Consider the following 27929-nt stretch of genomic DNA (forward strand, 5'->3'; position numbering starts at 1 on the left):
GAACTGGCTTGCACATGTCCTGTCCAAAATGAGATTACAACTATTCAGATTTGGCTGACTGTTGAGAGGGGATGTTGGCCCAGGGTTGTTAGACATTTGGCTTGAGAGAAAACAGAAATCCAGGGACTTTTTTTGGGTTACCATCTCCCAATTTCTAAACATTTTTAACTAATTCATATTTTAAATAGTGTGAACCAGTGGTTGGTGTGCTGCCAAATGCAGCACACCAGTAGACCTTCTAGTCAATTTTGAACTCTGGTTTCTGTATATGACCAGTGACCTGACCTAAATTAAATGCCATCTAAAGAAAATACCAATGAAGTTTACACTTTCATCAAAGTCTCATTTTTTTTTTTACTTCCTATAAACTTGTTCTATTTGGTAACTCAAGCCAGAAATGTAGCGTGTCACCTTAGACAACTTTGTCTGATTCAGTCACTGTATAACATCTAAACCCAAATCTTTTCAGAAATATGTTCTGCATCCAGCCCCTCCTATGCATCCCAGGTAACCTCTGTCATCTTTTACCTAGATTATTATAGTAATTTCCAAATTGGTCCTCACACTTCCAGTCTTGCTCCTCTGCCACAAAAAATCTTTCCAAAATGAATATATGATCATGTGATTTTGATATGCTTCATTGCTTATAGATGAAGACAAAAGTTCTTAGTAAGACTTATAAGATTCATTGTGATCCAGCATCTGCCTATCCTTCTGGTATCATTTCTTGCCATGCTGCCATGTACAACCTGTGTCTTAACTATGTGGAATTATTTTCAGATTGCCCGAGATGACCATGGTCTTTCTTACTTTAAGACCTTACACATACTTCATATTTATGTATGCCTGGAGTAGTCTTTCCAAGCAATCCTGGATAACTCCTGGCCATTTCTGGAGACCCACTGCAAAATTCTCCTCTTAAGATTATTTGAATCCTGTTTCTTCACTTTTAATCAGTCAGGTAATAACTTCATTGCAAACACCGTTCCCTTGGTCATGTATATTATAGCACTTGCCACACATTCATATCTGTTGCTTTCTCATATGTTAGTCTCCCTGATGAACATGTAAACTCCTAAAGGACAGGGGCAGTGTCTTCTCCTATTTGTAACTTTAGTACCAAGTATAGTGTCTGTCAATTAAGTAGTTATTAACTTCCTTCCAATGAATGAATGAATGAATGAGTGACCCTGATGTTGCATTGATAACACCCACATTATCTGGATCATCTGGATTCTGTCACCAAACCAATCAGAGAGGAATTGCTGATCAGCCCATCCCACATTCTCAGATTACTTGTTGAAGGAGAACTGTAGAAATGTGAGTATTTTGTCACACATAGGTGGAGCTCAACCATTTATTCCCACAGGCTTGGCTGGCTGAGCCTGACAAAACTCCTCAGGAAAAGTATTAGGTGAAGTGAGGCAAAGATTTGGAAGAAAAGAGCAATAGGAACTAGATAGTAATGTTGCTGGAAAATAAAGGCTCTCAGTATTCCCCTACTATTCCAAATATTCACATCTGGAGTTTATGTGGTGTGCTTTAAGAGGCAACATAACTCTCCTCCAGCCCCTGGAATTGCACCCATTGTAAACAATTACAGGCTCTAATGCATTTTTTAGTGCTACTTGGAATAAGTTAATTTGAATGAGATGTGATTTGTTTATTGGTTGATTGGTTTTTAAGACACCCAGCCAGAAAAAAAAAAAAAGACACCCAGCCAGAGGAGCAATTCAACAACATCAGAGCTGATAAAATTCATCTCAAGAATTTGAGGAAGGAGAAGAGTTGAATGGTCTTATTAAAGCCCTCTTGACAAAAGGGAAAGATACTGCTAAGTGAGGTATTGAAATGTTAATATTTTAAAAATCCAAAGATCTATTATCTATCTATCATCTGTCCACCTATCTATCTATCATCTATCTATTATCTATCTATCATCTATCTATCTATCTATCATCTATCTATCTATCTATCTATCTATCTATCTATCTATCTATCTATCTATCATCTATCTATCTATCTATATCTATCATCTATCATCTATCTGTATCTATTTATCATCTATCTATCTATATCTATCATCTTTTATCTATGTTTCATCTATCAATTATCATCTACCTACCTACCTACCTACCTATCTGTTTAAAAGAAGAGACATGAACTAACATATACAGGAAAGAAGGTAAGGGAAACTAGCATTGGATGTGTGCTTTTGGGGTGTTAGAGTTCTGTGTTGTGTAGCCTGAGGGATGGATGACACCTGGGTTTTTGTGTGTGGGGCGTCTGACTTTGAATATTGCTTTACTGCTTACCAGTTATGTGGATTTGAGTAAGTTTTTATTTTTTTTAACTTCTCTGACCCTCAATTTTGTCTGTAAGGTATGGCTAATTTTTTATGTGCAAGGTTGTTGTAGGGAAAGTGTCTGAAACATAGCAAGTAGGCATTCAATAAATTTTAGTTTTCTTCTTTTAACTCATAGTGGAATAAATAAAACAAATGTTGAATGTTTTGTAGTAAGTCAAGTAATAGCAGTAGACTAGAACTCAGTTTTGTTTTCATTTCCAGCCCTAGCAAAATCTTGAAGTAATGACTTTAAGCTGGCAGTAATTTGTCTACACTGGTATCTGAGTTCTTGAGCTCCATAGATCCCGTTTTTATCCTTTGTTTTTTTCAGCCCAAGCAGATAATCTCATTTGCATATTTCAGTCTAGCTCTATTTCCTCTTTTCTAACTGCTGTACTATGGGAAATTGCTTCTTCTACCCCTCATGTCTGTGTTGTAATGAAAGACTGATAACCAGTTAACCCTTAAAGCCTTAATTCTAAATGAAGGTGGTAAAGCCTGCAATACAGCTAAGCAATTTGGAACCAGAAGGTGACTCTCCACTTCATTTTCTTCCTAATTGCTATACTTTATGGCAGACAGGAGGACACAAGATTTTTGTCAATGTACTACATGAGGAAATGAGAAAATCAGCAATAGAAGAGACACTTTAAGGGCGCCTGGGTGGCTCAGTTGGTTGAGCGACTGCCTTCGGCTCAGGTCATGATCCTGGAGTCCCGGGATCAAGTCCCGCATCAGGCTCCCTGCTCAGCAAGGAGCCTGCTTCTCCCTCTAACTCTCCCCCCTCTCATGTACTCTCTCTCTCTCTCTCTCATTCTCACTCTCTCGAATAAATAAATAAATCTTTAAGAAAAAAGAAGAGACACTTTAAGATATCTAAATAATCTTTTGAAAATGGACACATTTCCCTTGCAAATTCCATACCTCCTTGTGCTAGATGGCTTTATAATACAAAGAGAATACTTGTAAACTTCTATTGGTAACTCTATATGCTTATAAGCAGAGCTTCACTCACTCTCATTTACCATGCTCCCCAAAGCTAAGGTAAGATGTTGCTTAAAATGAGTTTCAGAGTTTAGATTAGTGGCCTTTTAATAATGACAAGTTGTTTATTATCAGGGAGGGAGCTGCCCTCTGCTTGCTGGCTTGATTTATTTCCAGTTGAATCCAGAGTTGCCTCATTTTTCATCCTTTCTCTGGCTCATTGACAATGAAGCTTATATTCTCACCTTTGATTGCATTAGAGTGTTCAACACAGGTTGCACTAGCTTATGATATTATATTAGAAGATCCTTTCTGATTATCAAAACTCCTATAACACAGGGCACCAGGACTTATATTCCAACAAAGCAACCAGTGCATGTAGTGTGTCTGGTACAAACTGACCTCCAATTTCCCACATCCAAAGGTTTCTTTACCTAGAAAGTTTGGAGGAAGAACAATTTTGTCTTTGTTTCTCCTAATTTGGCCACTCAGAATTCCTCCTTGGTGCCATGTTCTCCTCCCTAACAGTACAGCCATGCTGTGAAAAATGCGTTGACATCACTTGGTGTTCTTTGGCACAGAGATGCTTTATCTATAGGATGCTGGCACACAGATGGTGGAAGAGGGGAAATCTCAAATTATATATAACCTATGATGCCTTTCTTTTCTTTTTCAAGATTGCTTTGGCTATTCAGGGTCTTTTGTGGTTCTATACAAATTTTAAGATTGTTCATTCTAGCTCTGTGAAAAATGTTATTAGTAATACACACACACACACACACACACACACACACACACACACACACACACACACACATATACCACAACTTATTTATCCATTCCTGAGTTGATGCACATTTGGCTCCTTCCATAATTTGGCTATTGTTGATAATGTTGCTATAAACATTTGGGTGCTGTTCCCCTTCAAATCAGTAATTTTGTATCCTTTCAGTAAATACTTGGTAGTGCAATTGCTGGGTCATAGGGTAGTTCTATTTTTAACTTTTTGAGGAACCTCCATACTGTTTTGCAGAGTGGCTGCACCAGTTTTCATTCCCACCAATAGTATAAGAGGGTTCTCCTTTCTCTGCATCATCACCAACATCTTTCTTTCTTTTGCGTTGTTATTTTTAGCCATTCTGACAGGTGGGAGGTTGTATCTCATCATGGTTTTCATTTGTATTTCCCTAATGATGAGTGATGTTGACCATCTTTTCAGGTATCTGTTGGCCATCTGTATGTATTCTTTGGAAAAATGTCTATGTCTTTTGCCCATTTCTTCACTGGATTTCTTATTTTTTGGGTATTGAGTTTGAGAAGTTCTTTCTAGATTTTGGATACTAGCCCTTTATCTGATATATCATTTGCATGTATCTTCTCCCATTCCATGGGTTGCCTTTTAGTTTTGTTGATTGTTTCCTTCACTGTGCAGAAGCTTTGTATCTTGATGAAGCCCCAATAGTTCATTTTTGCTTTTGTTTCCCTTGCCTCAGGAGACCTGTCTAGTAAGAAGCTGCTGTGCTAATGTCAAAGAGGTTGCTGCCTGTCTTCTCCTCTAGGATTTTTTTAGAATTTTATTTTATTATGTTAAGTCACCATACAACACATCATTAGTTTTTGATGTAGTGATGGGTATTAAGGAGGGCACGTACTGCATGGAGCACTGGGTGTTATATGAAAACAATGAATCGTGGATCACTCCTCTAGGATTTTGATGGTTTCCTGTCTCACATTGGGGTCTTTCATCCATTTTGAATTTATTTTTGTGTATGGTGTAAGAAAGTGGTCCAGTTTCATTCTTCTGCATGTGGCTGTCCAATTTTCCCAACACCATCTGTTGAAGAGACTGTTTTTTTTTCCATTGGATATTCTTTCTTGCTTTGTCAGAGATTAGTTGATCATATAGTTGTGGGTCTGTTTCTGGGTTTTTGTATTCTGTTCCATTGGTCAATGTGTCTGTTTTTGTGCCAGTACCATACTGTCCTGGTGATGACAGCTCTGTGGTAGAACTTGAAGTCTGGAACTGTGAAGCCTCTAGGTTTGCTTTTCTTTTTCAAGATTGCTTTGGCTATTCAGGGTCTTTTGTGGTTCCACACAAATTTTAGGATTGTTCATTCTAGCTCTGTGAAAAATGTTGGTGGGTATTTTGATAGGGATTGCATTAAATGTGTAGATTGCTTTGGGTAGTACAGAAATTTTAACAATATTTGTTCTTCCAATCCACGAGCATGGAATTTTTTCCATTTTCTTGTGTCATCTTTAGTTTCTTTCAGAAGTGTTCTATAGTTTTCAGAGTACAGATCATTTACCTCTTTGGTTAGGTTTATTCCTAGGTATCCTTTGGGTTTTGGTGCAATCATAAATGGGAGAGATTCCTTGGTTTCTCTTTCTGCTGCTTCACTATTGGTGTATGGAAATGCAACAGATTTCTGTACATTGATTTTGTATCCTGCAACTTTACTGAATTTGTGTATCAGTTCTACCATTTCTTTTGGTGGAGTCTTTTGGGTTTTCTACAGAGTATCATGTCATTTGCAAATAGTAAAAGTTTGACTTCTTCCTTGCAGATTTGGATATCTTTTATTTCTTTGTGTTGTTTGATTGCTAAGGCTAGGACTTCCAGTACTATGCTAAATAACACTGGTGAGAGTGGACATCTCCGTCTTGTTCCTGACTGCAAAAACTGTTTTTCCCTATTGAGGATGACATTAGCTGTGGATCTTTTGTATATGGCCTTTATGATGTTGAGTTGTGTTCCACCTATCCCTACATGGTGGAGGGTTTTTATCAAGAGTGGATGCAGTATTTTGTCAAATGCTTTATCTGCATCTATTGAGAAGATCATATGGCTTTATCCTTTCTTTTATTAATGTGGTGTATCACATTGATTGATTTGCAGATATTGAGCCACAGCTGCAGCCCAGGAATAAATCCCACTTGGTTAATGTAGTGCTGGATCCTGTTAGCTAGTATCTTGGTGAGAATTTTTTTTTAATTTAATTTTATTATGTTATGTTAGTCACGATACAATACATCATTAGTTTTTGATGTGGTGATCCACAATTCATTGGTTTTGTATAAATCCAGTGCTCCATGTAGTATGTGCCCTCCTTAATACCCATCACCGGGCTAACCCATCCCCCCAATGCCCTCCCTCTAAAACCCTCAGTTTGTTTCTCAGAGTCCATAGTCTGTCATGCTTCATCTCTCCCTCCGATTCCCCCCCCCCCCGCCTTCATTTTTCCCTTGACACTACAGATAAAGGGCTGGTATGCAGGATCTATAAAAACTTCTCAAACTCAACACCCAAAAAGCAAATAATCAAGTCAAAAAATGGGCAGAAGATATGAAAAGACACTTCTCTGAAGAAGACATACAAATGGCTAACGGACACATGAGAAGTTCCTTATAGACCTTGGATACCAGCCCTTTATCTGTAGTGTCAATTGCAAATATCTTCTCCCATTCTGTGGGTTGCCTCTTTGTTTTGTTGACTGTTTCCTTTGCTGTGCAGAAGCTTTTTATCTTGATGAAGTCCCAAAAGCTCATTTTTGCTTTTGCTTTACTAGCCCTTGGAGATGTATCTTGAAAGAAGTTGCTGTGGCCGATGTCAAAGAGGTTATTGCCTATGTTCGCCTCTTCTAAGTTGACATATTCATTCTTTAGTAGGATGCTCTTTAACCTCCTTGTATTTTTGTTCCTTCCAAATTTTTTCCTGTGGTTGACTTCAAGTATTAAAGCATTGTGGTCTGAAAATATGCATGGTATAATCTCAGTCTTTTTGTACTGGTTTAGACCTTATTTGTGACCCAGTATGTAATCTACTATGGACAATGTTCCATGTGGACTTGAGAAGAGTGTGTCTTCTGCTGCTTGAGGATGAAATGCTCTGAATATATGTTAAGTCCATCTGGTTCAGTATGTCATTCAAAGCCCTTGCTTCCTTGTTGATCTTCTGCTTAGATGATTTGTCCATTGCTGTGAGTTGGGAATTAAAGTTCCCTACTAATATTATTTTCAATGAGTTTCTTTAATTTTGTTATTAATTGGCTTATATATTTGCTCACATGTTATGGGGCATAAATATTTACAGTTTAGGTTTTCTTCTTGGATAGACACTTTTATTATGATATAGTGGCCTTCTTCATCTCTTATTACAGTCTTTGGTTTAAAATCTAGTTTGTCTGACATAAGGATGGCTACTCCAGCTTTCTCTTGATGTCCATTTGCATGATAAATGTTTCTTCACCCTCGCACTTTCAGTCTGGAGGCTGCTTTTTGTCTAAAATAAGTGTCTTGTAGACAGCATATTGTTGGGGGTTATTTTTTATCCAGTCTGATACCCTCTGTCTTTTGACTGGAGCACTTAGTCCATTTACATTCAGAGTGATTATTGAAAGATATGAATTTAGTGCCATTGTTTTACCTTAAATTTGCTGTTTTTGTAGATGTTGTAGATTTCATTATTTTTGTGCTCCCTCTTCACTCAAAGGAGTCCCTTTACTATTTCTTGGAGGCCTAGTTTAGTTTTCACAAATTCCTTTAGTTTGTCCTGGAAACTCTATCTCTCCTATTCTGAATGATGGCTTTGCTGCATAATATATTCTTGGCTGCACAATTTCCCCACTTAGCACGTACCAGTCCTTTCTGGCCTGCCAGATTTCTGTGGACAGGTCGGCTGACAGCCTTATGTTTCTACCCTTGTAGGTTAAAGACTCTTCTCCCGAGCTGCTTTCAGGATTTTCTCATTATCTTTGTAATTTGCAAGCTTCACTATAGTATGTTGAGGTGCTGACCTATTTCTGTTGATTTTGAGGGGGGTTATCTGTGCCTTTTGGATTTGAATGCCTGTTTCCTCCCCCAGAATAGGGAACTTCTCAGATATAATTTGTTCAAATAAACCCTCTGCCCCTCTCTCTCACTCTTCATCTTCTGGGACCCCTATTATCCAGATATCATTTTGCTTTATGGGATCACTGATTTTTCAGAGTTTCCCTTCATGATCCAGTAGTTGCCTTTCTTCTTTTCAGACTACTTCCCCCCCATCATTTTATCTTCTACTGCTGACTCTCTTCTGCCTCATTCATCCTCATTTTTATAGCCTCCATTTTGGACTTTTTAAAAAAATTTTTTAGCATTTTTAATTTTGGCTTGACTAGATTTTAGTTCTTTGATTTTTACAGTAAGGGATTCTCTAGTGTCTTCTATACTTTTTTCAAGCCCAGCTAGTATCTTTATAATTATCATTTTTAATTCTGTTTCAGACATTTTACTTATATCTGTATTGATTAAATTCCTGGCAGTGAGTACTACCTCCTGTTCTTTGTTTTGTGGTGAATTTGTCCATCTCATCATTTTGTCCAGAAGGGAATAGATGAAAGAGAAAAGACAACAATAACAACAAGACAACAAAAACAAATGAAACAAGCCAGAAAAGAACAAAAACAAAACAAAACAAAACAAAACAAGAAACAAAAGAAAATGACAGAAAACTCGATCCCAAAGAAATACTTATATCTATACAAAAATAAAATGAAAATAAAATGCAATGAAAGAAAAATAATTAAAAGAAATATATAATGTATATATGAAATATAAATGAAAAAGAATAACTAAATATTTGAAAAAGTAAGAAAATAACTGAAAAAAGTAAAAGACTAATGAAGGAAAAAAACCACAAATGCTATATACTATTTTGCTCAAGAACTGAATCTTTGCAGTCCCCTATGATCAGTAAACTTGGTGTGATCCAGTTTTTTTGTTGGGTCTTCTGGAGGAGGGCCTGTTGTGCTGATTCTCAGGTGCCCTTGCCATAGTGGAAATGTGCTGCCATTGCCAGGACCCCGGGTCAGTGTAAGCAGCCCTGGATTCCACTATCTGGTACTCTTTTGCTCCCTGTAGGTCTTCAGCACTAATGGGAGAGATGAAAATTGTGGTGCACCACTCTCTAGACCTGGAGCTGAAATTTCACACTTCCCACTCTTCAATGAGCACTCAGAGAAAAGCAGGCAGTCACTCATTTTTTTCCTTCCAAATAATTGCATTTTATTTTATTTTATTTTATTATGTTATGTTAATCACCATACATCACATCATTAGTTTTTGATGTAGTGTTCCATGATTCGTTGTTTGCCTATAACACCCAGGGCTCCATTCAGTACGTGCCCTCTTTAATACCCATACTCCCACCCCGCTCCCCTCTAGAACCCTCAGTTTGTTTTTCAGAGTCCATAGTCTCTCATCGTTCATCTCCCCCTCCGATTCCCCCCCTTCATTTCTCCCTTCCTGCTATCTTCTTCTTCTTCTTCTTCTTTTCTTCTTCTTCTTCTTCTTCTTCTTCTTCTTCTTCTTCTTCTTCTTCTTCTTCTTCTTCCTCTTCTTCTTCTTCTTCTTCTTTTTAACATATAATGTATTATTTGTTTCAGAGGTACAGGTCTGTGATTCATCAGTCTCACACAGATCACAGCACTCACAATAACACATACCCTCCCCAATGTCTATCACCCAGCCACCCCATCCCTCCCACCCCCCACCACTCCAACAACCCTCAGTTTGTTTCCTGAGATTAAGAATTCCTCATATCAGTGAGATCATATGATACATGTCTTTCTCTGGTTGATTTATTTCGCTCAGCATAATACCCTCCAGTTCCATCCACGTCATTGCAATGGCAAGATTTCATTCCTTTTGATGGCTGCATAATATTCCATTGTATATATATACCACTTCTTCTTTATCCATTTATCTGTCGATGGACATCTTGATCTTTCCATAGTATGGCTATTGTGGACATTGCTGCTATAAACATCGGGGTGCACGTACCCTTTCAGATCCCTACATTTGTATCTTTGGGGTAAATACCCAGTAGTGCAATTGCTGGGTCATATGGTAGCTCTATATTCAACTTTTTGAGGAACCTTCATACTGTTTTCCTGAGTGGCTGCACCAGCTTGCATTCCCACCAACGGTGTAGGAGGGTTCCCCTTTCTGTTCATCCCTACCAAAATCTGTCATTTCCTGACTTGTTAATTTTAGCCATTCTGACTGGTGTGAGGTGATATCTCATGGAGGTTTTGATTTGGATTTCCCTGATGCCCGGCGATGTTGAGCACTTTTTCATGTGTCTGTTGGCCATTTGGATGTCTTCCTTGGAAAAATGTCTGTTCATGTCTTCTGCCCATTTCTTGATTGGATCATTTGTTCTTTGGGTGTTGAGTTTGATAAGTTCTTTATAGATTTTGGATACTAGCCCTTTATCTGATATGTCATTTGCAAATATCTTTTCCCATTCTGTGTTTTGGTTTTGTTGACTGTTTCTTTTGCTGTGCAAAACCTTCTTATCTTGATGAAGTCCCAATAGTTCATTTTTGCCCTTGCTTCCCTTGCCTTTGGCGATGTTTCTAGGAAGAAGTAGCTGTGGCTGAGGTCGAAGAGGTTGCTGCCTGTGTTCTGCTTCAGGATTTTGATGGACTCCTATCTCACATTTAGGTCTTTCAACCATTTTCAGCCTGTTTTTATGTGTGGTGTAAGGAAATGGTCCAGTTTCATTCTTCTGCATGTGGCTCTCCAATTTTCCCAACACCATTTGTTGAAGAGACTGTCTTTTTTCCATTGGACATTCTTTCCTGCTTTGTCAAAGATTAGTTGACCATAGAGTTGAAGGTCCATTTCCAGGCTCTCTATTCTGTTCCATTGATCTATGTGTCTTTTTGTGCCAGTACCATACTGTCTTGATGATTACAGCTTTGTAATAGGGCTTGAAGTCCGGAATTGTGATGTCACCAGCTTTGCTTTTCTTTAACATACCTCTGGCTATTTGGAGTCTTTTCTGTTTCCATACAAATTTTAGGATTATTTGTTCCATTTCTTTGAAAAAAGTGGATGGTATTTTGATAGGGATTGCATTAAATGTGTAGACTGCTCTAGGTAGCATTGACATCTTCATAATATTTGTTCTTCCAATCCATGAGCATGGAACATTTTTCCATTTCTTTATGTCTTCCTCAATTTCTTTCATGAGTATTTTATAGTTTTCTGAGTACAGATTCTTTGCCTCTTTGGTTAGATGTATTCCTAGGTATCTTATGGTTTTGGGTGCAATTGTAAATGGGATCGACTCCTTAATTTCTCTTTCTTCTGTCTTGTTGTTGGTGTATAGGAATGCCACTGATTTCTGTGCATTGATTTTATATCCTGTCACTTTACTGAATTCCTGTATGAGTTCTAGCAGTTTTGGGCTGGAGTCTTTTGGGCTTTCCACCTAAAGTATCAGATCATCTGCAAAGAGTGAGAGTTTGACTTCGTCTTTGCCGATCTGAACGCCTTTGATTTCTTTTTGTTGTCTGATTGCTGTGGCTAGGACTTCTAATACTATGTTGAATAACAGTGGTGATAGTGGACATCCCTGCCGCGTTCCTGACCTTAGGGGGAAAGCTCTAGTTTTTCCCGTTGAGAATGATATTGGCTGTAGGTTTTTCATAGATGGCTTTTATGATACTGAGGTATGCACCCTCTATCCCTATACTCTGAAGAGTTTTGATCAAGAAAGGATGCTGTATTTTGTTAATGTTTTTTCTGCATATATTGATTGGATCATATGGTTCTTGTTCTTTTTTTTTTTATTAATTTATTGTATCACATTGCTTGATTTGCAAATGTTGAACCAACTTTGCAGCCCAGGGATAAATCCTACTTGGTCGTGGTGAATAATTCTTTTAGTATACTGTTGTATCCTATTGGCTAGCATTTTGGTGAGAATTTTTGCACCCATGTTCATCAAGGATATTGGTCTGTAGTTCTCCTTTTTGATGGGGTCTTTGTCTGGTTTTGGGATCAAGGTAATGGTGGCCTGATAAAACGAGTTTGGAAGTTTTCCTTCCATTTCTATTTTTTGGAACAGTTTCAGGAGAATAGGTATTAATTCTTCTTTAAATGTTTGGTAGAATTCCCCTGGGAAGAAATCTGGCACTGGGCTTTTGTTTGTTGGGAGATTTTTGAAGACTGCTTTAATTTCCTTAGTGGTTATAGGTCTGTTCAGGTTTTCTCTTTTTTCATGGTTCAGTTTTGGTAGTTTATACATCTCTAGGAATGCACCACTTCTTGCAGATTATCTAATTTGCTGGCATATAGTTACTCAGAATATGTTCTTATACTCGTTTGTATTTCTTTGGTGTTCGTTGTGATCTCTCCTACCCTCATTCATGATTTTGCTTATTTGGTTAATTTCTCTTTTCTTTTTGATAAGTCTGGCCAGAGGCTTATCAATCTTGTTAATTCTTTCAAAGAACAAGCTCCTAGTTTCGTTCATCTGTTCTACCATTCTTTTGGTTTCTATTTCATTGATTTCTGCTCTCATCTTTATTATTTCTCTTCTCCTGCTGGGTTTAGGCTTTATTTGCTGTTCTTTCTCCAGCTCCTTTAGGTGTAGGGTTAGGTTGTGTATTTGAGACCTTTCTTGTTTCTTGAGAAAGGCTTGTATTGCTATATACTTTCCTCTTAGGACCACCTTTGCTGCATTCAAAATCCAAAGATTTTGAACAGTTGTGTTTTCATTTTCATTTATTTCCATGAATTTTTTTAATTCTTCTTTAATTTCCTGGTTGACCCATTCATTCTTTAGTAGGATGCTCTTTAGCTTCCATGTATTTGTGTTCTTTCCGACTTTCCTCTTGTGATTGAATTCTAGTTTCAAAGCATTGTGGTCTGAAAATATGGAGGGAATGATCCCGATCTTTTGGTACTGGTTAGGACCTGATTTGTGACCTAGGATGTGATCTATTCTGGAGAATGTTTCATGGGCACTAGAGAAGAATGTGTATTATGCTGCTTTGGGGTGGAATGTTTGAATATATTTGTGAAGTCCATTTGTTCCAGTGTGTCATTTAGTCTTTATTTCCTTGTTGATCTTTTGCTTAGATGATCTGTCCATTTTAGTGAAGGGGGTGTTAAAGTCCCCTACAATTATTGTATTGTTGTCGATGTGTTTCTTTGCTTTTGCTATTAATTGGCTTTTATAATTGGCTGCTCCCATGTTAGGGGCATAGATATTTACAAGTGTTAGATCTTCTTGTTGGATAGACCCTTTAAGTAGGATATAGTGTCCTTCCTCATGTTTTATTATAGTCTTTGGTTTAAAATCTCATTTGTCTGGTATAAGGATTGCCACCCCAGCTTTCTTTTGGTGTCCATTGGCATGGTAAATTGTTTTCCACCCCTCACGTTCAGTCTGGAGTTGTCTTTGGGTCTAAAATGAGTGTCTTGCAGACAGCATAGCAATGGGTCTTGTTTTTTTATCCAATCTGATACCCTGTGTCTTTTGATTGGGGCATTTAGCCCATTTACATTCAGCATAACTACTGAAAGATATGAATTTAGTGCCATTTTATTGCCTGTAAGGTTACTGTTACTCTATATTGTCTGTGTTTCTTTCTGGTCTAAGTTACTTTTAGGCTCTCTTTTTGCTTATAGGACCCCTTTCAATATTTCTGTAGGGCTGGTTTCGTATTTGAAACTTCCTTTAGTTTTTGTTTGTTCTGGAAGCTTTTTATCTCTCCTTCTAGTTTCAATGACAGCCTAGCTGGATATACAGTATTCTTGGCTGCATATTTTTCTCATTTAGTGCTCTGAATATATCATGCCAGTCCTTTCTGGCCTGCCAGGTCTCTGTAGATAGTTCTGTTGCCAATCTAATGTTTCTACCATTGTAGATTACAGATCTTTTGTCCCAAGCTGCTTTCAGGATTTTCTCTTTGCCTCTGAGACTTGTAAGTTTTACTATTAGATGTTGGGATGTTGACCTATTTTTATTGATTTTGAGGGGGGTTCTCTGTGCCTCCTGGATTTTGATGCCCGTTTCCTTCCCCAAATTAGGGAAGTTCTCTGCTATAATTTGCTCCAATATACCTTCTGCTCCTCTCTCTCTTTCTTCTTCTTCTGGTATCCCAAGTATTCTAATATTGTTTCATCTTATGGTATCACTTATATCTCGAATTCTGCCCTCATGATCCAGTAGTTGTTTATCTCTTTTTCTCAGCTTCTTTATTTTCCATCATTTGGTCTTCTATTTCACTTATTCTCTCTTCTGCCTCATTTGTCCTAGAAGTTAGAACCTCCATTTTTGATTGCACCTCATTAATAACCTTTTTGATTTTGACTTGGTTAGATTTTAGTTCTTTTATTTCTCCAGAAAGGGTTTCTCTAGTATCTCCCATGCTTTTTTCAAGCCCAGCTAGTATGTTTAAAATCATCATTCTAAAGTGTACTTCTGACATCTTACTCATGTCTGTATTGATTAGGTCCCTGGCAGTCGGTACTGCCTCTTGTTCTTTTTTGGGGGGTGATTTTTTCCTTCTTGTCATTTTGTCCAGAGGAGAATAGATGACTGAGAGAACAAAATGCTAACAGCATAACAACAACCCCAGAAAAATATACACTATACAGAATCAGAAGAGACCTGAAACTGGTGGAAAAGAAAGGGAAAGAAAGAAAAAAGAAAAAGAAAGAAAAAAAAGGTAAAAAAAAAAAAGAATATGATCACATATGATCAGGCTGGTGAATAGATCAGTGCCACACACTAGATTTTGGGTGTATTTTGGTCTATTAGAAGAAAGTGCCTCACGAGGTTTTAAAGAAAGAAGAACTTATGTATGTACAAAAATAAGGGAAAATACAATGAAGTTTGGAATATGACTGTAAGGATGAAAATTATAAAAGATTTTATAAAAGGAATTAATAAGATAAGAATTTGGTTGAAAAAAGAGAGGAGAGGAATTAAAAGCAAAAGAGCAGTGAGAGAATATGCTCAGGCAGGAGACTAGAACAAAGCCATACACTAGAGATTTTGGGTATATTTTGGTCTGGTAGAAGAAACTGTATCCCAAAATTTTAAAGAGAGAACAACTTATGTATATACCAAAAATAAGGTTAACTATTATGAAGGGATAGAATATGACTCTAAAAATGAAAAATAAGATTTTTATAAAAGGGATCAATAAGATGTTGGTTGAAAAAGGGAAAAAGAAAAATTTTAAAAAAAGAAAAAGAAAATTTAAAAAATTGACTTTGAAAGACTAAAGAATCAGGGGGAAAAAAGCCATGAATTCTATGCGCTGTATTCCCCTAGTGCTGGAGTTCTACCATTCTCATTGATCAGTAAACTTGGTTTTGGCTGGCTGTTCTTGCTGATCTTCTGGGGGAGGAGCCTGTTGCTGTGTTTCTCAAATGTCTTTGCTGGAGGTGGAATTGCCCCGCCCTTGCCGGGGGGCCAGGCTATGTAATCTGCTAGGATTTGCTCTTAGGAACTTTTGTTCCCTGCAAGCTTTCTGAACAGCTTTGGAGGATGAGAGTGAAAATGGCAGCCTCCCAAACTCCGCCCTGGAGGAGCCAAGAACTCAAGTCTCCACTCCTCAGTGAGCCCCCAGAGAAAAGCAGTCAGTCACTGCCATATCCCTGGTCTCCCACCTCAGTCCATGTTCACCTGGCTTGTGACCAAGTGTTTCTGTCTCTGACACACGACCCCATGTGGAGTCTCCTAACCCAGCGGATTCCTGCAGTGTGTTCCCGCGCTGTTCCTCCTGGTGGCGGGGGAGGAAGGAGAGTCTCCCTGGATATGCCGCTTGTTGGTCCTTGCTGGAAGAGCAGTGGCCCCACTGTGCCGTGGATCACAGTTTATGGCAACCCCGAGCTGAGAGCCCACTCCTTGGCTCTGTCTCTGCAGCCAGCTTCCCCACTCTGATACCTGGTAGCTCTGCTGCACTCAGGCACCCCTGGTCTTTCTGTGACCCTGAGGGTCCTGAGAGCACACTGTCCCAATGAGGGTTCCACCCCCCGCTTAGCCACTGGAGCAATGTCCCTCAGTGGAGCAGACTTCTAAAAGTTCTGATTTTGTGCTCCGCTGCTCTATCACTTGCCAGTAGCAGGCTGACACAGGCTCCCTCTTCCTGCGGTATATCTTCCCGAATATCACCTCGGATTCACTTCTCCACACGTCCTACCTTCCAGAAAGTTGTCACTTTTCTGTTTAGAGAGTTGCTGCTATTCTTTTCTTCAATCTCCTGTTGAGTTCATAGGTGTTCAGAATGGTTTGATCCCTATCTAGCTGAATTCCTGGGACCAGTTGAGATTTAGGTCTCCTACTCCTCCACCATCTTGCTTCTCCCCTGCAATCTGTCACTCTTGTTTCACCAGTTTCCGTCAGAACTCTGTATTCACCCAATCCTATGACAGAGTATTTTTATGCAGGCATGCAACTGAGTTTCCAAAACTCCAAATTTTATGGACTTCTGCAGTGCAGAGCTGCACCGTTCCTCCTGGAGGAGGAACAGTGAGGTCTCACCACACTTCTGCTTTTTGCTGGACCCCTGCCAGGAAAGTGGTTGCACAACCATGTAGCAGTTCATGTTTTATGGCAACACAGAGCAGAAAGCTGACACCTAGACTTCCTGTTTTCCGCTGGCTTCCCCACTTGTATGCCTGTGAACTCTGCCACACTCAGGTACCCCTGTTCTTCTATGTGACCCTTGGGATCCTGAGACCACACTGTCCCACCTGGGAGTCCACCCTGCTTCAGCATCTGAGCACCTTTATGCCAGGGACATACCCCACTGTAGCAGACTTCTAATAGGTCTGATTTTGTGTTCTGCTGCTCATAGTATTTTGCATTAGCCTCCTTAAGCAGGCTCCCTCTCTTCTGCCATATCCTCCAATATATCACCTGGGATTCAAGTCTCCACATCTCTTACCTTCCAAAAAGTGGTCACTTTTCTATTTGTAGAATTGCAGCATTTCCTTTCTCAGATCTCCAATAGATTTTGCAGGTATTCAGAATCATTTGGTAAGTATCTAACTGTATTTTAGGGACCAAACATAGGTCCCGTACTCTTTTGCCCTCTTAACTGCCTCCCAATCTCCATCTTTTTGTACTTGTTGAGGCCTGATTCGTGGCCCGGTATGTGATCTATTCTACAGAGTCCCTAGTGCACTCAAAATGAATGTGTATTCTGCTGCTTACGGATGAAATATTCTGAATATATCTGTTAAATCCACCTGCCCCAGTGTGTCATTGAAAGCCATTATTTCCTTGTTGATTTTATGCTTAGATGATTTATCCATTGCTATATGTGAGACGTTAAAGTACCCTACTTATATTGTATTATTATCAATGAATTCCTTTATGTTACTGTTTTATATATTTGGGTGCTCCTTAGTTGGTGGCATAAATATTTACAATTGTTGGATCTTCTTATTGATAGGTCCTTTATTATGATATAGTGCCCTTCTTCATCTCTTGTTACAGTCTTTGGTTTAAAATCTAGCTTGTCTGATACAAGTATGGCTACTTTGGCTTCCTTTTGATGTCAATTAGCATGATAATTTTTAATCTGCAGGTGTTTTTAGGTCTAAAATGAGTCTCTTGTAGGCAGCATATAGATGGCTCTTATTTTGTATTATCCATTCTGACACCCTATGTCTTTTTTGTTTGTTTGTTTTGTTTTTTGTTTTTTTATGTTCAATTAGTTCAACATCATTAGTTTTTGATGTAGTGTTCAGTGACTCATTAGTTGCTTATAATACCCATTGCTCATCACCACACGTGCCCTGCTTAATGCCCATCACCCTGTTGCCCCTTACCCAACCCCCTCTCTTCTGTAACCCTCAGTTTGTTTCCTGGAGTCCAGAGTCTCTCATGGTTTGTCTCCCTCTCTGATTTCTTCCCATTCAGTTTTCACTCCCTTCCCTTATGGTCATCCACACTATTCCTTATGTTCCACATATAAGTGAAACCATATGATAATTGTCTTTCTCTGCTTGACTTATTTGACTTAGCATAATCCCCTCCAGTGCCATCCATGTCGATGCAAATGGTGGGTATTCATCAATTCTGATGGCTGAGTAATATTCCATTGTATATGTGAACCACATCTTCTTTATCCATTCATCTGTTGAAAGGCATCTGGGATCCTTCCACAGTTTGGCCATTGTAGACACTGCTGCTATGAACATTAGGGTATGCATGCCCTTTATTTCACTATGTCTGTATCTTTGGTGTAAATACATAGTAGTGCAATTGCTGAGTCAGATGGTAGCTCTGTTTTTAATGTCTTGAGGAACCTCCATACTGTTTTCCAGACTTGCTGTCGTAGCTTACATTCCCACCAAGAGTGTTGGAGGGTTGTCCTTTCTCCACATCCTCTCCAGCACTTGTTTTTGGCCATTCTAACTGGTATAAGGTGGTATCTCATTGTGCTTTTGATTTGTATTTCCCTGATGGCTAGTGATGTTGAACATTTTTTTCATGTGTCAATTAGCCATTTGTATGTCTTCTTTGGGGAACTGCCTGTTCATATCTTCTGCCCATTTCTTGACTGGATTATTTGTTTTTTGGGTGTTGAGTTTGAGAAGTTCTTTATAGATCTTGGATACCAGCCCTTTATCTGTAGTGTCATTTGCAAATATCTTTTCCCATTCTGTGGGTTGCCTCTTTGTTTTGTTGACTGTTTCCTTTGCTGTGCAGAAGTTTTTAAGTCCCAAAAGTTCATTTTTGCTTTTTTTCCCTTGCCTTTAGAGACATATCTTAAAAGAAGTCACTGTGGCTAACGTCAAAGAGGTTACTGCCTATGTTCTCCTCTAGGATTTTGATGGATTCCTGTCCCACATTGAGGTCTTTCACACATTTTGAGCTTATCTTTGTATATAGTGTAAGAGAATGGTCCACGTTCATTCTTCTGCATGTGGCTGTCCAACTTTCACAACATCATTTGTTGAAGAGACTATCCTTTCCTTTTTCCATTGGATATTCTTTCATGCTTTGTCAAAGATTAGTTGACCATAAAATTGAGGGTCCATTTCTGGGGTCTCTCTTCTGTTCCATTGATCCATGTGTCTGTTTTTGTGCTGATGCCATGCTATCTTGATAACTATGGCTTTAAATACAGCTTGAAGTCAGGCATTGTGATGCCCCCAGCTTTGTTTTTTTTTTTTTTCAACCGTCCGCTGGTGATTCGGATCTTTTCTGGTTCCATACAAATTGTAGGATTGTTTCTTCCAGCTCTGTGAAAAATGTCGATGGTATTTTGATAGGGTTTGCATTGAAAGTGTAGATTGTTCTGGGCAGCATAGACATTTTAACAATGTTTATTCTTCCAATCCATGAGCATGGAATGTTTTTCCATCTCTTTGTGTCTTCCTCAATTTCTCTCATCAGTGTTCTATAGTTTCTGGAATATAGATCCTTTACTTCTTTGATTAGGGTTATTCCTAAGTATCTTACGGTTTTTGGTGCTATTATAAATGGAATTGATTCCCTAATTTCTCTTTCTTCAGTCACGTTGTTAGTGGATAGAAATGCAACTGATTTCTGTGCATTGATTTTGTATCCTCCTACATTGCTGAATTGCTGTATGAGTTTCTAATAATTTGGGGGTGGAGTCTTTTGGGTTTTCCACATAGAGTATCGTGTCATCTATGAAGATAGAGAGAGATTGACTTCTTCTTTGCCAACTTGAATGCCTTTTATTTCTTTTTGTTCTCTGATTGCTGAGGCTAGGACTTCTAGTACTATTTTGAAAAATAGTGGTGAGAGTGGGCATTCCTGTCATGTTCCTGATCTTAAGGAAAAAGCTCTCAGTTTTCCCCATTGAGAATGATACTCATTGTGAGCTTTTCATAGATGGCTTTTATGAAACTGAGCTATGTTCCCTCTATCCCTATATTTTGAAGAGTTTTAATCAGGAAAGGATGCTGTATTTTGTCAGTTGCTTTTTCTGCATCAATTGAGAGTATCACATAGTTCTTGTCCCTTCTTTTGTTGATGTGATCTATCACATTGATTGATTGCGAATATTGAACCACCCTTGCATCCCCAGAATAAATCCGACTTTGTCATGGTGAATAATACTTTTAATGTACTGTTGGATCCTATATTGGTGAGTATTTTGGCATTCATGTTCATCAGGGATATTGGTCTGTAATTCTCCTTTTTGATGGGGTCTTTGTCCAGTTTTGGGATCAGGGCAATGCTGGCCTCATAGAACGAGTTTGGAAGCTTTCCTTCTGTTTCTATTTTTTTGAAACAGCTTCAGTAGAATAGGTATGATTTCTTCTTTAAATGTTTGGTAGAATTCCCCTGGGAAGCCATCTGGTCCTGGACTCTTGTTTTTTGGGAGGTTTTTGATTACTGTTTCAATTTCCCTGCTGGCTATTGATCTGTTCAGATTCCCTTTCTTCCTGTTTCAGTCTTGGTAGTTTATAAGTTTCCAGGAATGCATTCATTTCTTTGAGATTGCCTAGTTTGTTGACATATATCTGTTGGTAATAAGTTCTAATTATTTCCTTGGTATTGGTCGTGATCTCTCCCGTTTCATTCATGATTTTATTAATTTGGGTCCTTTTTCTTTTCTTCTGGATAAGTCTGGCCAGAGGTTTATTAATCTTATTAATTCTTTCAAGGAACCATCTTCTAGTTTCATTGATCTATTCTACTCTTCTTCTAGTTTCTATTTCATTGATTTCTGCTCTAATCTTAATTATTTCTCTTCTCCTGCTTGATTTAGGCTTTATTTGCTGTTCTTTCTCCAGCTCCTTTAGGTGTAAGGTTAGCTTGTGCATTTGGTATTTTTGTAATATTTTGAGAGAGGCTTGGCTGGCTATGTACTTCCCTCTATGGACCACATTTGTAATATCCCATAGGTTTTGAACAGTTGTGTTTTCATTTTCATTGTTTTGCATTAATTAATTTCCTCTTTAATTTCCTGGTTGACCCATTGTTTTAAATTTTTTATTGTTATGTTAATCACCATATATTACATAATTTGTTTTGGTGTAGTGTTCCATGATTCATTGTTTGTTCATAAAACCCAGTGCTCCATGCAGAATGTGCCCTCTTTAATACCCATCACCAGGCTAACCAATCCCTCTACCCTCCTCCCCTCTAGAAACCTCAGTTTGTTTTTCAGAGTCCATCATCTCTCCTGGTTCGTCTCCCCCTCTGACTTACCCCCCTTCATTCTTCCTCTCCTGCTATCTTCTTCTTTTTCTTTTTTTTCTCTTAAAATATGTTGCGTTATTTGTTTCAGAAGTACAGATCTGTGATTCAACAGTCTTACACAATTCACAGCGCTCACCGTAGCACATATCTTCCCCAATGTCTATCACCCAGCCACCCCATCCCTCCCACCCCCGACCACTCCAGCAACCCTCAGTTTGTTCCTGAGATTAAGAATTCCTCATATCAGTGAGGTCATATGATACATGTCTTTCTCTGATTGACTTATTTCACTCAGCATAACACCCTCCAGTTCCATCCACGTCGTTGCAAATGGCAAGATCTCATTCCTTTTGATGGCTGCCTAATATTCCATTGTGTATATATACCACCTCTTCTTTATCCATTCATCTGTCGATGGACATCTTGGCTCTTTCCACAGTTTGGCTATTGTGGACATTGCTGCTATAAACATTGGGGTGCACGTACCCCTTCGGGTCCCTACATTTGTATCTTTGGGGTAAATACCCAGTAGTACAATTGCTGGATCGAATGGTAGCTCTAATTTCAACTGTTTGAGGAACCTCCATACTGTTTTCCAGAGGGGTTGCACCAGCTTGCATTCCCACCAACAGTGTAGGAGGGTTCCCCTTTCTCCACATCCCCGCCAACATCTGTCGTTTTATGACTTGTTAATTTTAGCTATTCTGGCGGGTGTGAGGTGGTATCTCATTGAGGGTTTTTTTTAAATTTTTTTATTGTTATGTTAATCACCATATATTACATAATTTGTTTTGGTGTAGTGTTCCATGATTCATTGTTTGCTCATTGAGGTTTTGATTTGGATTTCCCTGATGCCGAGTGATGTTGAGCACTTTTTCATGTGCCTGTTGGCCATTTGGATGTCTTCTTTGGAAAAATGTCTGTTCATGTCTTCTGCCCATTTCTTCATTGGATTATTTGTTCTTTGGGTGTTGAGTTTGATAAGTTCTTTATAGATTTTGGATACTAGTCCTTTATCTGATATGTCATTTGCAAATATCTTCTCCCATTCTGTCGGTTGTCTTTTGGTTTTGTGGACTGTTTCTTTTGCTGTGCAAAAGCTTTTTATCTTGATGAAATCCCAATAGTTCATTTTTGCCCTGGCTTCCTGTGCCTTTGGTGATGTTTCTAGGAAAAAGTTGCTGCGGCTGAGGTCGAAGAGGTTGCTACCTGTGTTCTCCTTTAGGATTTGGATGGACTCCTGTCTCACGTTTAGGTCTTTCAACCATTTGGAGTCTATTTTTGTGTGTGGTGTAAGGAAATGGTCCAGTTTCATTCTTCTGCATGTGGCTGTCCAGTTTTCCCAACACCATTTGTTGAAGAGACTGTCTTTTTTCCATTGGACATTCTTTCCTGCTTTGTCAAAGATAAGTTGACCATAGAGTTGAGGGTCCATTTCTGGGCTCTCGATTCTGTTCCATTGATCTATGTGTCTGTTTTTGTGCCAGTACCATACTGTCTTGATGATGACAGCTTTGTAATAGAGCTGGAAGTCCGGAATTGTGATGCCGCCAGCTTTGCTTTTCTTTTTCAATATTCCTCTGGCTATTTGGGGTCTCCTCTGGTTCCATACAAATTTTAGGATTGTTTGTTCCATTTCTTTGAAAAAAAATGGATGGTATTTTGATGGGGATTGCATTGAATGTGTAGACTGCTCTAGGTAGCATTGACATCTTCACAATGTTGGTTCTTCCAATCCATGAGCATGGAACATTTTTCCATTTCTTTGTGTCTTCTTCAATTTCTTTCCTGAGTATTTTATAGTTTTCTGAGTACAGATCCTTTGCCTCTTTGGTTAAATTTATTCCTAGGTATCTTATGGTTTTGGGTGCAATTGTGAATGGGATCGACTCCTTGATTTGTCTCTCTTCTGTCTTGTTGTTGGTGTATAGGAATGCCACTGATTTCTGTGCATTGATTTTATAGCCTGCTACGTGACTGAATTCCTGTATGAGTTCTAGCAGTTTTGGGGTGGAGTCTTTTGGGTTTTCCACATAAAGTATCATATCATCTGCAAAGAGTGAGAGTTTGACTTCCTCTTTGCCGATTTGGATGCCTTTGATTTCTTTTTGTTGTCTGATTGCTGTGGCTAGGACTTCTAATACTATGTTGAATAGCAGTGGTGAGAGTGGACATCCCTGCCGCGGTCCTGACCTTAGGGGAAAATCTCTCAGCTTTCCCCATTGAGAATGATATTCGCTGTAGGTTTTTCATGGATGACTTTTATGATATTGAGGTATGTACCCTCTATCCCTATACTCTGAAGAGTTTTGATCAAGAAAGGATGCTGTACTTTGTCAAATGCTTTTTCTGCATCTATTGAGGATCATATGATTGTTGTTCGTTCTTTTGTTAATGTATTGTATCAGGTTGATTGATTTGCGGATGTTGAACCAGCCTTGCAGCCCAGGGATAAATCCCACTTGGTCGTGGTGAATAATCCTTTTAATGTACTGTTGGATCCTATTGGCTAGTATTTTGGTGAGAATTTTTGCATCCATGTTCATCAAGGATATTGGTCTGTAATTCTCCTTTTTGATGGGATCTTTGTCTGGTTTTGGGATCAAGGTAATGGTGGCCTCATAAAATGAATTTGGAAGTTTTCCTTCCATTTCTATTTTTTGGAAGAGTTTCAGGAGAATAGGTATTAATTCTTCTTTAAATGTCTGATAGAATTCCCCTGGGAAGCCATCTGGCCCTGGGCTTTTGTTTCCTGGGAGATTTTTGATGACTGCTTCAATTTCCTTAGTGGTTATAGGTCTGTTCAGGTTTTCTATTTCTTCCTGGTTCAGTTTTGGTAGTTGATACATCTCTAGGAATGCACCCATTTCTTCCAGGTTATCTAATTTGCTGGCATAAAGTTGCTCATAATATGTTCTTATAATTGTTTGTATGTCTTTGGTGTTGGTTGTGATCTCTCCTCTTTCATTCATGATTTTGTTGATTTGGGTCATTTCTCTTTTCTTTTTGATCAGTCTGGCCAGGGGTTTATCAATCTTGTTAATTCTTTCAAAGAACCAGCTCCTAGTTTCGTTGATCTGTTCTACTGTTCTTTTGGTTTCTATTTCATTGATTTCTGCTCTGATCTTTATTATTTCTCTTCTGCTGGGTTTAGGCTTTATTGGCTGTTCTTTCTCCAGCTCCTTTAGGTGTAGGGTTAGATTGTGTATTTGAGACCTTCCTTGTTTCTTGAGAAAGGCTTGTATTGCTATATACTTTCCTCTCAGGACTGCCTTTGCTGTATCCCAAAGAGTTTGGACAGTTGTGTTTTCATTTTCATTGGTTTCCATGAATTTTTTTAATTCTTCTTTAATTTCCTGGTTGACCCATTCATTCTTTAGTAGGATGCTCTTTAGCCTCTATGTATTTGAGTTCTTTCTGACTTTCCTCTTGTGATTGAGTTCTAGTTTCAAAGCATTGTGGTCTGAAAATATGCAGGGAATGATCCCAATCTTTTGGTACCGGTTGAGACCTTATTTGTGACCTAGGATGTGATCAATTCTGGAGAATGTTCCATGGGCACTAGAGAAGAATGTGTATTCCGTTGCTTTGGGATGGAATGTTCTGAATATGTCTGTGAAGTCCATTTGGTCCAGTGTGTCATTTAAAGTCTTTATTTCCTTGTTGATCTTTTGCTTAGATGATCTGTCCATTTCAGTGAGGGGGGTGTTAAAGTCCCCCACTATTATTGTATTGTTGTCAATGTGTTCTTTGCTTTTGTTATTAATTGCCTTATATAATTGGCTGCTCCCACGTTCAGGGCATAGATATTTACAATTGTTAGATCTTCTTGTTGGATAGACCCTTTAAGGAGGATAGAGTGTCCTTCCTTATCTCTTATTACAGTCTTTGTTTTAAAATCTAGTTTGTCTGATATAAGGATTGCCACCCCAGCTTTCTTTTGGTGTCCATTAGCATGGTAAATGGTTTTCCACCCCGTCACTTTCAATCTGGGGGTGTCTTTGGGTCTAAAATGAGTCTCTTGCAGACAGTAAATGGATGGGTCTTGTTTTTTAATCCAATCTGATAGCCTGTGTCTTTTGATTGGGGCATTGAGCCCATTTACATTCAGGGTAACTATTGAAAGGTATGAATTTAGTGCCATTGTATTGCCTGTAAGGTGACTGTTACTGTATGTTGTCTGTGTTCCTTTCTGATCTTTGCTGCTTTTAGGCTCTCTCTTTGCTTAGAGGACCCCTTTCAATATTTCTTGGAGGGCTGGTTTCGTGTTTGCAAATTCCTTTAGTTTTTGTTTGTTCTGGAAGCTTTTTATCTCTCCTTCTATTTTCAATGACAGCCTAGCTGGATATAGTATTCTTGGCTGCATATTTTTCTCGTTTAGTGCTCTGAAGGTATCATGCCAGTCCTTTCTGGCCTGCCAGGTCTCTGTGGATAGGTCTGTTGCCAATCTAATATTTTTACCATTGTAGGTTACATATCTCTTCTCCCGAGCTGCTTTCAGGATTTTCTCTTGGTCTCTGAGACTCGTAAGTTTTACTATTAGATGTCGGGGTGTTGACCTATTTTTTTTTATTTTGAGGGGGGTTCTCTGTGCCTCCTGGATTTTGATGCCTGTTTCCTTCCTCACATTAGGGACGTTCTCTGCTATTATTTGCTCCAATATACCTTCTGCCCCTCTCTCTCTTTCTTCTTCTTCTGGGATCCCAATTATTCTAATGTTGTTTCATCTTATTGAATCACTTATCTCTCAAATTCTGCCCTCGTGATCCTGTAGTTGTTTCTCCCTCTTTTTCTCAGCCTCTTTATTTTCCATCATTTGGTCTTCTATATCGCTGATTCTCTCTTCTGCCTCATTTATCCTAGCAGTTAGTGCCCCCATTTTTGATTGCACCTCATCAATAGCCTTTTTGATTTCGACTTGGTTAGATTTTAGTTCTTTTATTTCTCCAGAAAGGGTTTCTCTAATAACTTCCACGCTTTTTTCAAGCCCAGCTAGTATCTTTAAAGTCATGATTGTGAACTCTAGGTCCGACATCGTACTAATGTCCGTATTGAGTAGGTCCCTGGCTGACGATACTACCTTTTGTTCTTTTTGCTGAGGTGATTTTTTTCGTCTTGTCATTTTGTCCAGAGGAGAATAGATGAATGAGAGAACAAAGTGCTAACAAGTTTACAACGTCCCCAGCAAATATACTGTATACAAATCAGAAAAGACCTGAAACCAGGGGAAAAGAAAGGGAAAGAAAGAAAAAAGAAAGAGAAAAAAAAAGAAAAGAAAAAAAAAGATAAAAACAAAAAGAACAATACAAAAAAAGCAGAATGTGATCAAATATGATCAGGCTAGTGCATAGCTCAGTGCCACACACTAGATTTTGGGCATATTTTGGTCTGTTAGAAAATAGTGCCTCCTAAAATTTTAAAGGAAGAAAGACATATATGTACAAAATAAGGGTTGATACAATGAAGGGATAGAAGATGACTGTAAAGATGAAAATTATAAAAGATTTTATTAAAGGACTTGATAAGATAAGATGTTGTTTGAAAAAAGAAAGAAGATTTAAAAAAAAAAAAAAGAAAAAAGGGAGAGAATGTGATCAGGCAGGAGACCAGAACAGAACCATACACTAGTGATTTAGGGTATATTTTTATCTGTTAGAAGAAACTGTATCTCAAAATTTTAAAGAGAGAACAACTTATATATATATATGCCAAAAATAAGGGTAACTACTATGAAGGGATAAAATATGACTCTAGGGCGCCTGGGTGGCTCAGATGGTTAAGTGTCTGCCTTCGCCTCAGGTCATGATCCCAGGGTCCTGGGATCGAGTCCTGCATCGGGCTCCCTGCTCCTTGGGAGCCTGCTTCTCCCTCTGCTTCTCTCTCTCTCTCTCTCTCTCTCTCTGTCTCTCATGAATAAATAAATAAAATCTTTAAAAAAAATATGACTCTAAAAATGAAAAATAAAAAAAATTTTTTTTTAAAAAAGAGATTGATAAGATGTTGGTTGAAAAAGGGAAAAAGAAAAAGAAAAAAACAGTTAACAAAAATTAACTTTGATGAACTAATGAATCATGGTAAAAAAAAGCCATGAATTCTATGTGCAGTATTCCCGTAGCGCTGGAGTTCTCCCGTTCTCCTTGATCGGTAAACTTGGTCTTGGCTTGCTGGCTGTTCGTGCTGACCTTCTGGGGGTGGGGCCTGTTGCTGTGGTTTCCAAATGTCTTTGCCGGAGGCTGAATTGCCCCGCCCTTGTCGGTCCGGGCTAAGCAAGCTGCTCGGGTTTGATCTCAGGAGCTTTTTTTCCCTGCAAGCTCTCCATACAGCCTTGGAGGACCAGGGCAAAAATGGTGGCCTCCCAATCTCTGCCCGGAGGAGCTGAGAACTCGGGGCTCCGCTCCTCAGTGCGCCCCCAGAGGAAAGCAGTCACTCCCTTGTCCCTGGTCTCCGGCCGCACTCCGTGCTCACCTGGCCTGTGACCGAGCGTTTGTATCTCTGGCACCCGATCCCATGTGGAGTCTCCAAACCCAGCAGATCCCTGTGGTGCGTTTCTGCGCCGCTCCTCCCCGGGAAGGAAGGGGGGAGTCTCCCTGGATTTGCCGCTTGTTGAGTCCCTGC

At 38.9% G+C, this 27929-nt stretch overlaps 1 protein-coding gene across 1 annotated transcript in view; it reads right to left on the reverse strand.

Annotated features, from left to right (window-relative positions):
- The window catches only part of LOC113917005 (alpha/beta hydrolase domain-containing protein 17B-like), a 67476-nt gene extending 64101 nt beyond the window's left edge, over positions 1-3375 (reverse strand). The window contains exon 1 of the mRNA XM_027584402.2: positions 3363-3375. Within this exon, the coding sequence (XP_027440203.2) occupies positions 3363-3375 (13 nt within the window). The remainder of the gene's footprint in view (positions 1-3362) is intronic.
- Between the last annotated feature and the right edge of the window lie 24554 nt (positions 3376-27929).

The sequence above is a fragment of the Zalophus californianus genome, chromosome 4 (genome assembly GCF_009762305.2).
Source record: "Zalophus californianus isolate mZalCal1 chromosome 4, mZalCal1.pri.v2, whole genome shotgun sequence".
NCBI lineage: Eukaryota > Metazoa > Chordata > Mammalia > Carnivora > Otariidae > Zalophus > Zalophus californianus.